Source organism: Hydractinia symbiolongicarpus, chromosome 6, assembly GCF_029227915.1.
Source record: "Hydractinia symbiolongicarpus strain clone_291-10 chromosome 6, HSymV2.1, whole genome shotgun sequence".
Taxonomy (NCBI): Eukaryota; Metazoa; Cnidaria; class Hydrozoa; order Anthoathecata; family Hydractiniidae; genus Hydractinia; species Hydractinia symbiolongicarpus.
In genome coordinates, this window is record NC_079880.1 from 11,068,229 (window position 1) to 11,082,775 (window position 14,547).

The 14,547-nt window shown below is 33.7% G+C and overlaps 2 protein-coding genes across 2 annotated transcripts; both read right to left on the reverse strand.

The window, feature by feature from the left end:
• Window positions 1–319: 319 nt before the first annotated feature.
• LOC130647365 (uncharacterized) lies at window positions 320–9,811 on the reverse strand. Its single transcript, XM_057453198.1, has 10 exons — window positions 9,149–9,811; window positions 7,523–7,566; window positions 6,788–6,881; window positions 6,309–6,451; window positions 4,408–6,204; window positions 3,230–3,440; window positions 2,467–2,624; window positions 1,541–1,652; window positions 956–1,046; window positions 320–586 (listed from the first exon to the last, which is right to left on the reverse strand). Exons 1-10 carry the CDS (start codon window positions 9,290–9,292, stop codon window positions 336–338), a joined length of 3,045 nt encoding a protein of 1,014 aa, XP_057309181.1. The 5' UTR covers window positions 9,293–9,811; the 3' UTR covers window positions 320–335.
• A 626-nt stretch (window positions 9,812–10,437) lies between these two features.
• LOC130647432 (uncharacterized) lies at window positions 10,438–14,256 on the reverse strand. Its single transcript, XM_057453283.1, has 7 exons — window positions 13,971–14,256; window positions 13,283–13,576; window positions 12,920–13,015; window positions 12,440–12,569; window positions 12,181–12,354; window positions 11,739–11,918; window positions 10,438–11,282 (listed from the first exon to the last, which is right to left on the reverse strand). The coding sequence occupies exons 1-7, from the start codon at window positions 14,178–14,180 to the stop codon at window positions 11,059–11,061; spliced, it is 1,308 nt and encodes a 435-aa protein (XP_057309266.1). The 5' UTR covers window positions 14,181–14,256; the 3' UTR covers window positions 10,438–11,058.
• Between the last annotated feature and the right edge of the window lie 291 nt (window positions 14,257–14,547).

Below are 14,547 nucleotides of genomic sequence, written 5' to 3' on the forward strand. Positions count from 1 at the left end.
TCCACTGGGTATCAATAACCTCAATAACATGTCCCATCGTTTCAATCCAAGTAAAGGATGCATTTGTCCATTTAGCTATTTTGCTGAACAGCTTTAGTTTCCCATTGCAGTTTCTAGCGTTCATATGTAGCAAAAGTGGCCTTATGTTAAGCTGTAGAAATAAACAATTATGCTGCTGCCACCTATCATATAACAGGTTCCCCTGAATGCTAACTTTGTTTATTTTAGCAACAGTGACTTAAGTTTGTGTTAGTCACAGATATCCATATGTCGGTGCTTCTTTATCCATACAACACGAACCATTAAATTGCTTTTATTACTACTGTGACGTCATGTTAGCTCGGCTCAGATGTAATGCAAGAGCACTGCGTGTCTGTACATCCTGGGTGACACGTAGTTCCTTTAGGACAGCAATGCCATGAGTCACCGCAGTCAATACCGTCTTTCAAATGGCAGCAACCAAAACCTGCACGGGCAACAATATTCGTCATGCATGTATAACCTGCTGGGCAGCTTGTCCCTGGTAAGAAACACTGAGTGGAATTTTTAGATAGGTCGATTATTTTCTTTGGTAATGGTAGATCACCTAAAATGTAGAGAAAAAATATTCTTTTTGATATTTAAACCCTTTCCCAAAGAGATTGCACTTTATTCCAGAAACTTTACAGTCCTAACTATTTAATGTTTATAAAAAGCTCATTTTCATTTTTCTTTATTTTACATACATTTCTAATACAATAGAAAATCTGCAACTAAATCAAGTTAATTGAAAAGTTCTAAATTTGCCAAAAGATATATATATATATATATATTTAAAATCAATCAGGTTGATAGTTTGGCGAGAATGTTACACACTATTGAAAATTTTCCTTAAAAAAATGGTTTAAGAGCGGGGTTGCCAAAAAAGATAATAATTCCAAACAAAATGTATTATATTATTTATATGTTTTTTCACCTGTACTACTTTGCCTTCTCTTTTCCAATACTTCCTTAACTGCAAATGCAATTCTCTTGCCAAGCATTATAGATCCCACTGTGCCGTAATGCTGAAATATAAAAGTTTATTCTATATTACACAAAATCAACTAACATTGATTTGAACTCTACCTGAATAACCAAACGTATAAAAGTGGCACAACGCTTAGATATACATACTAGAGGAGAAACTTAACCCGAAGTCAAGAACAGTCCCGAAAACAAGATGACATTTAACAAGTTTTAACTCTTAACAAGCGATTACAACTTCCAGGACATCTTTACACCTTCTAAGCTAAAGGGGCGGGGGAAGGGGGATGAGAGTGTAAAGGGGAAAAATTGCTGTTTTTTAGGGTGTTTTGTCTGTATTATATGTTGATTTATTTCAATCTTGAAGTAGTTTACGACATTGAATAATCAAAAAATTAGATAAATAAAATGCACTATTGTTTCTATGGCAACAAAGCGAACTCTTTTGCATCCCTATTCCGTCCATATCCACATTTTTACGGGTCCATGAAAAGGCTACCTTAGAAGATATTAATAAAATTATAAAATCCCATACCACGTCATGCGGCTTCTTCATCATGTAACAGTTCTCGAAAGGAACTGGTCCACATTCTTTTATCACGAGAGAGTGAAGATCGATAGTGGTGACATTCGACTTTAACATCACTCTAAAACAAAAATTTCGATCGTCACCTTCTCGTTAGAGGACATTAGAAGTAGTGGGATCATCTTATAAAAACAATCAATTTCCACTCTATTTTCTATATGATTTAAATGTATTGAATTTTCTATTGCTTTTAATTTCAAAAGAATCAGTGCGCGAGGTGCTCGACCGAGTCTTTTTAGCGCAAAATTAATCAAGTTCTAAAGTTCCTCTAATGAGGAATTTCTTTATTATTTAAATATAATATTGCTTTAAAACATCGCTGTCAAGTAACATTTGTACGGAAAGCATACTGAAATATGTTAGTAAGCATTGCATCCAAAAAAAGTTAACATAAAATTTAAAAATATTCGTGCCATTTCATTTCCACTGGTCAATAAATTTTAAAGAAAATTTTATTTAGGTGAATTGCTTTTATACTGAAGATTTTTTTATCATAGAACACCGATTTGTAAATAAAATTTCAACTTGAATACGGAATAACTCCCCTAAAGGGTTTTTCCATTGCTACAATGTCGTAAAACACTATAACAAATGATAATGGGTAGTCAGTGTTTTCAAACTTTTGTATGATCAATGTTTTCTCTTTGTTAAAATGTTCAGAAATGCGAATAGATGCTCATACGTTTGTTTTGATAATGCTTAAAGGAGCAGGAATTCGATTCGTTTGAAATTGAATTAATAGAGATATCATGTTTCCCATATCAAACTGGTTTGATTAGAAAAAGCTTGCGAGCTTCGAAGTCACAATATATCGTACGGCGTGGAAAACCGGTGTGTTAAAAAGTATATAATAAAGTTGAATACAATAAAGTTACTTTTTGGCGGCCTGGTTATATTTTTTCAAAATCTTGTCTTTTTCTTCACTAAAAGTAACAGGTGTTGAAAGAGGAAAAATCAAATCTGCACCAGTCCTCAGTATTCTTCTTTTAAGCTTCCTCAGATTTCCCTTGTAATTTTTGATGCTGTTGTATTCCTAAGAACAAAGATGAAACGATAAAAGCAATGTACCTTATTTAAGTTTAAAGATTTGATGGGAATCATAGCAAGGGACTAAAAACACTTCATAACATTTTGCTTCGATGTTAGTTCAAAAGATTTTCCTGCGAGCATTCAAGAACTGTTTCAAGTATGTAACAGCTATTTATTTCAGGATTATTGCAGGAATTACTAAAGAAATATCAGGCATGGATCAAAAAACATTGTTTCCAAATCGTAAATCAAAACTGACAACATTTCCTGGTGCTGTAAGTTCTCTGGAACTAATTTCTAGTAATAGATTTGTAAGAAAATTGTGAGGTTAGCAAATTACCTATCTATTGGTATTGATTGGCATGCATAAATTTCTTATAATTCTGAACTCCAAAAAAGTCTTAAGATGTCCTTATTTCTTAAATTTTAGACCTTCACAATGTGTGTGAGACCTTCTAGAAAATAACAAAATAACCAACCATATTAGTCCTTCTTAATTTTTCAACAGTGATTTTAGATTGCAATCATAAAGTGTTTTAAATGTCTGAAAAACAATTTCGTAGCTCTATGCTACAAAAGATGTATATAGATTCTAAAGCAAAAAACTACCTCTGGATATTTCTCCAAATAATCGATATCATGCAAGCCGTAATTTAAGACTACTACGTCATAATGTGTTGGTATCAGGCTACTTGTTGTTAAGAACATGCTTAGACATCGTACACCATATGTTGTGTCTAAAGCAACTCCTGCTTTGGATGCAGGAGCCAACTGAACTTGACAAACATCTTTTAACGCTGCTGCGACTGAGTAGCTATAACTAAAAACCAAGGGCTGCAGTTATAAGTAAATACGGTAGCAGCTTAGCATCTCTGTGGTAGATTCACACTATTTTTGTGTTTTTCATTCCTCACACGTGTGATTGATATTCGTGCTCGAAAATCGTAAGAAAAAACAGAAATTGTTGTTCTTTTTTCACCGTCTTTCAAACCGACATCAAGGTCGTTAAGTTAAAACATCTACCAAATAAACGTTGAAGCTTTCCCCAATATAAAAACTGGAGAGGACTTTTTACATACAAATTTTTTACAAAAATATTACGGTACTCGTTAAGGGCGCTTTTTACTAACTAAATCGTTTAACATCCGAGGATAAGCACTTGAATTTTTTCCCGCTGCAAAATTAAGAGGATTCAAATTCCAAGAGTTGCGCAAATGTTAACACGCTGCATAAATGCATTGATGGAAAATAACCTTAATGGAAGTTCAAATACATTGACATTCCATCATGCAACTTTGCAGTTACCAAACAAGTAAGAAACCCCCTGTTTACCTGTTTGTTATCTCTTGACACTTTTTTTCATATTTGTTTCAAATTAAGAGATTATATTTCCTGCCATAATGAAAGAGACAGATTATTATTCCAACAATGTCACATTTGCTAAGTGAAGGGATATAAAAATAAAGCCGCGTTTGAAACATAAATCTATCCACTTTCACTCACAAACCACACCATGGTAACATCTCTACTTCGTTTGTTTGTACGGTACAATTTCACTTGCTTTTAAACAATATGATACTCTCAGGTGACAGGGGCTAAAGGGTCACCTCCCCGCCTACATTCTTGTGGCGCCGTCATTAAGTAATATAAAAAATGGACATTTAAATTGGGACTGGCTTTCCAACCATTTAAAAATAATGAGTAAAGAAAGATGAGTCTTGCAACAGTGCCTATAACGGTTTTGTGTTTTCAAACAAAAATCTCAATTAAAAGTAGTAATAACTCACCTTAGGGCGATTGAATCTCCAATGATCAGACAGTTAGCTTTTCCAGGCATTGCAGGTTTCGGTGGTCCCGGTTTGCACACACGTGTAGCTTTAACTTTACCTGCTGGTACGTCTTTCGTCCATGACAAATCTTTATAATTGTTTTGGGAAGGAAGAGAAGGATACGTTGCAGAGGGATTATATGACGTGTTTGCTGGCCATGTGGATGTAGGCAATACCGGAGCAGTTTGCTGTGGTGCAACGGTATTAAACGGTGTGTAAGTCACCGGTGGGGGTGGATTAGCTGTCGGTTGAGCTATCTCAGTCATTTGATATGCTGGTATTTCCGAGACTGTTCCGGTTGGTGCATGCATGACAGGATTAGCTGCTGACGCGCTATTGTATTCCGTCGCAGGTCTATCATGGGAGTAGTCGTTCCAGTGTACAGATTGCGAGTCATAGTTATTCCAACTGTCTTCATTGTGAAAAGACTGTTGACTCAGAGGTGAGTGTCTAGCGTTATGGCTGACTTTAATTCTATGCGTACGACTTTTATTGTGCTTTTTTGATATCCCGATGTTTTCATCCTGAGTTTGATAAAATCGTGCTTTTGTTTGGGCTGTGGGTGCAACCTGCGTGGCTGCTTCCTTTTCATCTCCCCATTGCCCAAAGACATCATTGGAGCTATCCTCGATATTCCACCCCGATTCTAGAGTTGCCATCTGTTCATCAAAAGCCTTGTCTAATTTTGTCTTATGTCGAGACTTGAAATGTTTCCGTTTTTTAACTCGTCTATGATTTCTCCGCGTGTGTATTTCTAAGCTGTTTCTTTTCAAGCCCGTTGTCTCGTTTTTTGCTGACTTGATATATGTCATATTTTTAAGAGCCTCAAATGATGCGGTTCTGTTTAATATCCCAGCATAACGTATGTTAGTAGCATTTCTTATCCGATCAAGTGTGGACCCATTATTTAATTGTGTTGACTTGTTAGATGAGAATGAAGTATTACTCAAAATTTGATTAACACTAACTGTCACATTTGCTGGTGCGCTTGTATTTAAATACTCCAATGCTTGTGACAAATACTGCGCGGTTGAGTTAAGTACGGTTACGTTCTTATCACTGCCTAACGATGTTGAATAATTGTCAGGAAATTGGAGGTTTCTTACAGAAAAAGCAGGCAATGTTGTACTGTTATTACCAAACGTAGTCGTCCCATTAGCAGCGTTAATGGTATCGTTTATTTGCTGCGTTAAATTCCTTTGTAACAGAGATGTGTTATTCTCTTCTGGTAAATATAAATTCCCTTGCATTTTATTGTTATTGTTTTCTAGTAAGGATGTCGTCGAATTCAAAAAAGTTGCATTAATATTTTGATGTTCTATACTCAACTGATATGGCACTGTACTACTCGTGTCATTTAAAATATTTCTTTCTGATGTTGCAGCGTTAGTTTGAAGTGTATTATTAGTTCCAATAGAGTTGTGATTTAATTTTTCATTTCCATTATTATTTATATCAGATTGGTTATAAACAGATATGTTTTTTAAACTACTGGAAATTATGCCGGTATTGTTGGAGACGGAAGGGTTAATGTTTTCTTGATTTGAAGCAACCACTGTACTGGCTGTTTTGTTGCTGACAACGGCGTCATTGTCATCGTCGTCGTCATCGTCGTTGCTATCATCGTCGTCCCTGTCGCCACTATTAGCCTCTGGTTTTCGTGCTATGAATGAACGCTTTCGAAAAGAATCGGTATTGAAGTCGTTTAAATCAAACGTGTTTACGAAATCTGGAATTTCCAAAATTTCTGAACGGCTAAAACGAATTAATCAACAATTAAAGAAATTAAAACAAACAAACAAGCAAACCACAAGCATACAAAACAACAACAAACAAACAAACAAATAAACAAAACATACGTCGTAATCTCCGTATCGGACTTTTTGCGATGCTTTTTACGCTTTTTGATGTACTGTGTTCGCTTTTTATTCGTTTCTTTTGGAGCATTGAACTCATCTTCGTTCGCACCTTGCAGTACATCTGCATTATCTGCTATCATAAGCTGAAATATGTAAAGAGATTACGAAATATCTTAATTTTGTTTGGAATACTGCGGAGCATTCTAAAGGGCTTTTTCTTGGTATTTTGTTACTGAAACAGAAGGTTAAAAAAGTTTTTAATTTCTCCTTTTTTGTCTCGGCAATGTTGTGTTTTTCTTTTTAAATTTGAAGAATTAAATTCAGAGAAGAAAACAAGCCATAAAAAATCATTCATAATCAGATCAAGACCTGCGAGTAAACAAATATGGCGGGGCTAGGAGTGAAGGCTTAATAGTATTTAGAACTTGTACTAAAATGTTCTCATCGTAAAATAACATATTATCCTTGGTCAAACTTACCTTGAGAACATCATCAATAAACTTTTTTTCATTTGTTATATTTAAACCTTTGTTGAGTAATTTGTTGATGCCTCGTTGATTTTGCCATCCACGACTGAAAAAAACAAGATGAATGCGTATAATTATTTCTTAACATACACAAAGCATGAGGTAGAAATAAATTATAATGAAAAGCTATTGTTCTAAACCACTGGTATCAGAGAGCTATTACACATCTTGATAGGTTTTTATAACTTTACGTTGTCCTGAGAATGATAATTAAAGGTCACCTCCTGCAAAAAATCAAGTTGAGCTTATATGAAAGATTTTTTAAAGTTTTCTAGAAATCTTTTTATTTTTTTGAAAAATCTTAATCCGATGTCAAGATTTGTCTTAAAAGTTGCGCTAAATATGCGAAATTATGATGTCATGAGTTAGCATTGAGCATAATTATGGTAACTGAATATAATATTGGAATTGATGTAAAATGTTCAAAACGCGTCAAAGTGAATGGCCAGAAAACATTTTTAACTCTACATAGTTTGTCAAAAATGTTAAATTAACACCCTCGGAGAGCATGACATCATGCATAATTAGTGAATTTTTTTTAAAAAAAATCAAATTCCTAGACAACCTTTCCAGCTCTTTCATATAAAATTAACTTTATTTTTCGCGGGAGGTAACCTTTAAACGGACTGCTTTGATTTGGACTGTTATATCTCCCTCTTTGTAGCCTTGTTAACATTCGATACTTACGTTTTAATGCGTTCTGCTAAACACTTTCTGCTCTTCCGTAGACACTAAAGTAAAGTAAAACATTATAAAGCTCACTTCTCCCTTCAAAACAAATTAATCTCAAAACACTCATATAACATTAGCATCTAAGAAAATATTTCTATTTTTGCCTGATTGCAATTTATATGAGAGTAATAAATGTTAAACCAGCTACGTCCATACAAATTCGATTGGTATCTTTAATGAGAGCTCCCCCGTAAAGTGGTAAACATCAAAGCATTTTTAACGTTGGATTTCTTGCTTAAATCTAAATTAAATCCCTGTAAATACAAATAGGGGAGTGGCATAGCGGCTATAAAATCCAACTGCTCTATAAGCCCCTATCGCTGTCATATTAGTAGCGCACCCCTGAATTATTTCGAACGAACAATTACTTCAGTATGGCAGAGGAAACGTAACTGAAGTGGGAAAAAACACAATCTTACTGGTTAAAGCTTGTTCTTAACGATACTTGTTTGCGACACGAATGTTTTTTTATCAATACCATACGTTATGAAAAGATTAACTTATTTTGCCAACACTAAAGTTGAATCTCCACTCGAAAGCAAGATGGATATGAAAGAAAACAAGAAAATACTGATTGGATATTTGCTAATTTTTCTTTTGTTTCTATAATTTTTTCAGTTCCTGCCACAAGAAATCAATTACTTGTGTCGGCAAACTTTGAAGTTAGCTGCCTTGTGTCAATATATTTTGACTAGGATTGTTGATGCAGGAACTTCGCGCCTCCTATACGATACATGGTGTTTAAATGACTCTAGTCTGAAAAAGTTGTTTATATTATAGGAGATACAATAAATAAATAATGTTATTTTTTGTCTAAGCACATTGAATTAAGAATTAATATTGACCGAACTTGTCGATGGCCAGTTGATAACTCAACGAATTCGCCCGTCCTTTTTATATCGCAGTACGTGCTTGCGTAGCACAGAATATTTCTCTGTGACGGGCAGACAGAATAAGGGTATAATTAATATATAGATTAGTTTTACAAGACCTTAGGTACACGAAAGAAATTCTAATATACAATAAGTCATTGATTTTTGATTGATTCAAGTCCGGCGGTACTTGTTTTTTGAGGTGTTAGACTAAGTGGTGAGCTTATTTGATAGACAAAAAACTACATAAAAAGGTTATATGTGCAATTTTAAAACAATGTTTGACACCTTAAACAATGAAATTGTGATAAAGTTCCTTGTTTAGAAGGGTTTTATTTTTAGGCAAATGTGTTGCATTGGAAAACAAAATTATTTAAGAATCTACATTTTATATGCCAAAACTGAAAAATTGTTGCTTGAAGTTTCACGCAGTTCAAGCTCAGCGTTGTTTATCAGGCACATTACTATAAAAGCTTTTTTTGAAAAATAAAATTTGCTGCACGGTTCAGAATTGAGCATTTTTACGTCAGACCTTAATGCTCCATCTACTGATATAATATTTTCAATCTCATTTGTAGATTGTCACGAAAGGTGTTCTGAAGTTTAATATAGCCGTGCGTTGAACTGCAACATAAAAGGAATAGTTTTCCCTTTTTCTACGCCAACAGTTGTCTTGTTTATGTTCCAACAAACAATTGTTTGCACTTACCGGTAGGTTTCTAATAAAATTCTTCTCAATTTCATCATTCTCTAGAAGTTTAGCTATCTGAAAGTTATTTAAAAATATCCCGCTAGACAGAACATAACTTGTCTGAAAGAACACACAAAAACCGATAACTATTAAAAACATCATCAAGCTAATCTAAAACGTATTGTTTCTTCTGTTTCTATCCGTTATTTTGAAAATATATCAATATTTTGAAGTTTGTGCATTGAAGCGTATAAATGTTATATCAGTAAAGCCAACATTATACAGAAAGTGATCGTGCACAGCATGCTACCTCTTTTTTTAGGAGACTTGAGCATCGTATTTGAGTGCAGTTTTCTGTTTCAAAATGTGACATCGCTAACTTCCTCCATGTTTCTACTTCATTGACATTAACCACCATAAAAGCGTCCGATCCACATGAAGAAGAATAGACGTCAGAATAATTTCACCGTCTTCACTTTCAAACAGATAATCTCTAACGTAGCTATATTTAATATTAGACAATATTTTTTGAATCTTCACGTTAAACACATGCCATAAATCCGTATGTCACCCAATCTGTGCCGGTATTATTATATAGGTTAAATTGAGAATATTCGATCGATAAATTTATGAACACCATTATTTACCAAAAATTATTTTTATTTTACCTTTTAAAAAAGAGTTCTAATAAGTATAGATACATCCACTCCATCCACTGCATTAAATATCAAGTCTTCATTTTTGTTATTATTCTAGTTTCCAGCTTTCCTTTACAACCAGTAACCTTCGACATCTTGATAGAAATCTTTCAAAAACAACAAAGTTTTCAACTCCTGACGCAATGGCATTTAATTTATTTCCAAAAATTCAAATTAAAAGTCGTAGTTAAGCGGATTTTTTTATTAAAAGGACCCAAAGAACAGTATAAGTTAGCGAATGGTCCAACTTATTCAGGATACGACTTAAGCGGATGATTTTAGACTAGGTTAATAAATAAGTAAAATCAGTCCGACGTGGTAAAAGTCCGACTTATCCTGGGTACAAGTTAGCGAGAGTCTACTGTATTCAACTTATTGAGATTCAAATGAATGAGTGAACTTTATGCGTTAAGTAAGGAAAAGGGACTTAATACAGTTATCTTTGATTTTGTTTTCGTATTAATTTAGTTTTTGCTCGTTTTTCTGCTTGTTTAATGCGGTTGAGCAAACGGTAAAAGGCCTGTTTGATTGATTTTAGCCATAACGTTTCTTTACAATAGGAACTTTAAATATTGCGTTTGTTAAAACAGACAAAAAAAGTTAATTTTGAGATTTGATTTTAAAAATCCAAGTGCATTAATCGCCAGAAAATGGATTTCAACAAAAATTTGCAGAAACATGTTGTTAAGTCCACATAGAGGTAGAGGTTTGGGTCTTAAAAAGCCTGTTAGAAAACAGGTTAAAGTTTTCAGGGCGCAAGCATGTAGCGAGGATAAAACAAGTCTTTCGTTGTTTTACATTTAATGTATTTTAACTAATATAAACATATAAAAGAAAATAGAGTCTTTTTAAGACTTTAGTACATCGTTATAACCTCATTAGGTAAGTAAAAAAATTAACTAATAAAAAAAAGTGCCAAATAACTATTTAATAACTCAAAATGATAACAGTTAGACGGTAAATAAGAAAGAGCCAGTTAAAATGACGAAGATAATTTTCAAAACTCATATGCTAACAGCAAATGGAAGGCACAAAAAGGCCAACAAAGAGAAACCAAACACGAATTTATAGAGACACGAAATTTCTGTTACTGGATTAGTAAAATCAGAGATTAAACGTGCCATCATAAACCACAATATTAAAATACCACTCTTCTTATAAATATCATTTTTATAACTCTCTAGACGAAGTTTGATAATTGCGATGTAATTAATTATCAATGTTATTGCTTTAAGTCGATGGATTGTCCTTGTTCACTCCAACCAAGCAGTTCACGTTGAATCCCATGTCGCATTCTCGTTTCGTTGGATGGAACAACATGTAAGAACCGCATGACATCAAATGAGACATGCCAGCTTTGCACTGATAATATTGATTGCAGTTTTTGGGATCAGCGTAGTCGCCATCTTGTTTTCCTTCACAAAACTTTGGAGGGACGTATCCCTTGCGGGAGCCTATAGAAAAGCGAAAACGTTATGAGACTGGAAAATGAGGAACTGTGAGTTGGCAATTGACAATGTTCTGCGTACTTCAGAGACGTCTGTGGCATTGTAAAAAAATGACGACAGACAAAATAAGTCGACCAATGCAAAAAAAAACTTTTTTCAAAGTTACTGTATTTTCTTAACACATAAGTTATTGTTATCGTGGACAAATTTGACAAAAGAAGGACAACATATTGCTATCTTAGTGTTGCTTAACATATACAATAACTTCTTTCAGAGGTTTTTTGCCTTTATTACAGTTTCCTATGCTTCATCTCTGGGCAGCAAAACACTCTCTATCGAGTTGCAACTTAATCTTACGGAACACGGAATAGAAAAACGAACACAAAGTTTCTTATAAGTATGTTGTCGAAGGCTTTGTTGTTTATTTTGCTGTTGCTGTAACACAAAACACAATTTGCTAACCTCTTTTACAGCGGAAGAAAGATTTCCAAACGCATACTTTTAAGCTTGGATGGAAATGCATTCCAGTTGGACACAAGGAGATCTTATGAACTTTACCATTTAGGCATAAGACATATTTAGAACAGTCAAATCTGTGTTCCAAAAGTTCTGCGTTCTTGCCAGCGCAATCTTGAATGATATCTGAAGAAAATCAAGAAATATATTTTTTGTACATTCCAAAGGGATTGATTCGTCTACGTTGGTATATTTGATAAATTCTATTTTTTTCGTTATTTCGACAAAACTCTTTCTTTACTTTCTATGGACTATATATGGACAAGTACTTCTCAATATATCCGATATTTTTTAATACCCTAGAGTATTTAACATATGCCGAAAATAGCATGGATCATTGAGCTCAATAGGATAATGAGTTAGTATCAGCAAGTTTGGCGAAACATACCTCTATGGCAAGGATACTGTTCAGCAGGAACACAAGTTTTATACTCTGGATGGTAATGTTGCGAACAGTTGCATCTAAGCAAGTTTATAACACATTCGTTTGAACAAATAACATATTTATCACATTCTGTAGGATGAGGATGTCTTCCATCAGCTTTCCCCTTGCAACCTAAAGCTAAAGATTGATATGATAAATAGAAAAAGGTTCAAACTTTAGGATTACAAAATGATGAGTATGCGAAATGTTGAAAACGAAATACCTTCTTCGGCTACTCTGTAAAGTAACACGCCATTTATTTCCACATTTGATGTTCGAAGCAATCGATAACCAACTTGGCTTTCCAATGAAAATTTGTAGCGGAATAAATCTAATCTGTCTTGAAAGCCAACCTAGAGAAAGCAAACAACGAAGTTAAATTACTACTTTCACTATTTTCTTAATTTAAATAAACAAATTCTGTTGCAAATCCTTAATCTGTGTTAAAACTGGGAAAGACAAATCTGTTAGGAAAGTGTTGCTGTTGAAGGCTGTTATCCTTTTTTTCACTATTTGCTTACGTCACAATCAAGTTCAGTGACGTTTCCTTCTCTGAAATATCACTAAAAAAAGCTAGGTGATGTAGGGCTGTACTTCATTAACATCTAAATCGTCATTAAGTAGAAGCGTATTTTTGATTCTTTGACTAATTAAAAATAAATTTAATAAATTCTTAATAAATTCAAATTTAATAAATTCTTACCCCTGCAGCCACACCCAGCGGTAATGAACTGTACATGAAGATAACAAAAGTCGATCTTCCATCCGTAGTTAGGACAAGTTGAAAGGTATATCCATTCTGTTAAAAATATACCAAGGATATTAAGCAATTTAAAATACTTTTAAAAAGCTTCTGAATTCAAATCTGATTGCTAATGGGAGAGAAACACATTAAGTAATCTTGGGGAAGTTTAGGCTGAAGACTAAATTAATTAATACCCTTGACATATAAGTTAACTCTTCTTTTTCAATAAATATATTCTTTAATTTACTTGAGATGAGTGTGTCGTATTGAAATAAGTTAATTGACAAGATACGAATATTCTTACTGAGAAAATAATCTTACCGACTGGTTATCTATTTTGTCATACACATTATACCATGTTATGACCAGAACACGCGTTGGTTGGAACTTTGATTCTGTGAACCTCTTCAAAACAAAAGCCTTTGATCTGTTCACGACATCATGAGATGTGTAAATTCTATAAGACAAAGATGAATTCACACCGTAATGAAAATCTGTCCAAAATGGTGCAATGATTGGTAAAGTATGTCCTTCGTAATTGAGAGGAAAATCCAACGGAACATGGGCATTATATATGCATTCGTCACCAAACACGATATATCCATTAGTGCTTATCTAAATGAAAATAAAATCAACCGTGATAAAGACCTTCTAGGTATACTTCATACAGCGTCAGATTCACAAAAAAATGTAACTTTAGCTCAGCCCACCTTAAGCAAGAGTGCAACGAAAACACTTATTAAATAAAGCCTAATTTTTTGTTAATCTTCCGAAAGAATAGTCACATGTTTAAGTGAATCGAAGGTACTTTCTTTTTTTTATTAAGAAAACCACAACTTCACCCTGAGAATCAACTTCACAAAACAAATTTATTAAGTGGGAATTAATTTTTATCAAAAATGGAAATGCTTTATTTTTGTGATTTCCAAACACACCAGTGATTTCCAAACATACCGGTCATTTTCAAACATACCGGTGATTTCCAAGCATTCCGGTAATTTTCACATACCTGTACTTTATGATTCTGTCTTCTTTGAAAGAATGGGATGTTGGGTGTGGTAATCACTTTAATTCCATCGTCAGTATCACCAGTAGTCAACGTATTTGTATTATCGTTAGATACTACCAAAGCTATGTCTCCTGCACTTTTTCCGTGAGGAAACAATTGCATTGAGAGTGCAAACGGGAGAATGAGTAGAAACGAAATTAAGTTATTCATGATTCAAAATTGAAATATTTTTTCTTTCAAAAAAATTGATGCTGTAATTTTTTTCTATCTTCTTTGCTTTGTTAAAACAGTCTAAAAATAAATTTAGTAAAGTCTAAGATATATGTACAGTTACTGCCATTTAGATTAGATGCACATGTCACCAAGTCATGGGGTTGCTTTTTAAAATTCCTACTTAGCTAATACAAAAATTAGGCCAGGCAATTATGGCTGCAAAAGGTTAAAATTTACCTTCGCATATTTCCTATTTGTCATTTTTTTTAATTTTAAGATGAATAAATATGATTTCTTACCACTGCTTGATGCTTATCCTTCTTGCTGTTGCAGCTCGATCTGATTCTATTCCACAAACGTTACC

Coding starts and splice junctions, on each gene's coding strand:
- LOC130647365 (XM_057453198.1), bottom strand. CDS start 9,292: ATGATGTTTTTAATAGTTATCGGTTTTTGTGTGTTCTTTCAGACAAGT. Junction 6,205..6,308: donor TCCGATACGGAGATTACGAC/GTATGTTTTGTT, acceptor AATTCGTTTTAG/CCGTTCAGAAATTTTGGAAA. Junction 587..955: donor GAGAAGGCAAAGTAGTACAG/GTGAAAAAACAT, acceptor TCTACATTTTAG/GTGATCTACCATTACCAAAG.
- LOC130647432 (XM_057453283.1), bottom strand. CDS start 14,180: ATGAATAACTTAATTTCGTTTCTACTCATTCTCCCGTTTGCACTCTCA. Junction 13,577..13,970: donor GACAGAATCATAAAGTACAG/GTATGTGAAAAT, acceptor ATTTTCATTTAG/ATAAGCACTAATGGATATAT. Junction 13,016..13,282: donor ACAAAATAGATAACCAGTCG/GTAAGATTATTT, acceptor TATTTTTAACAG/AATGGATATACCTTTCAACT.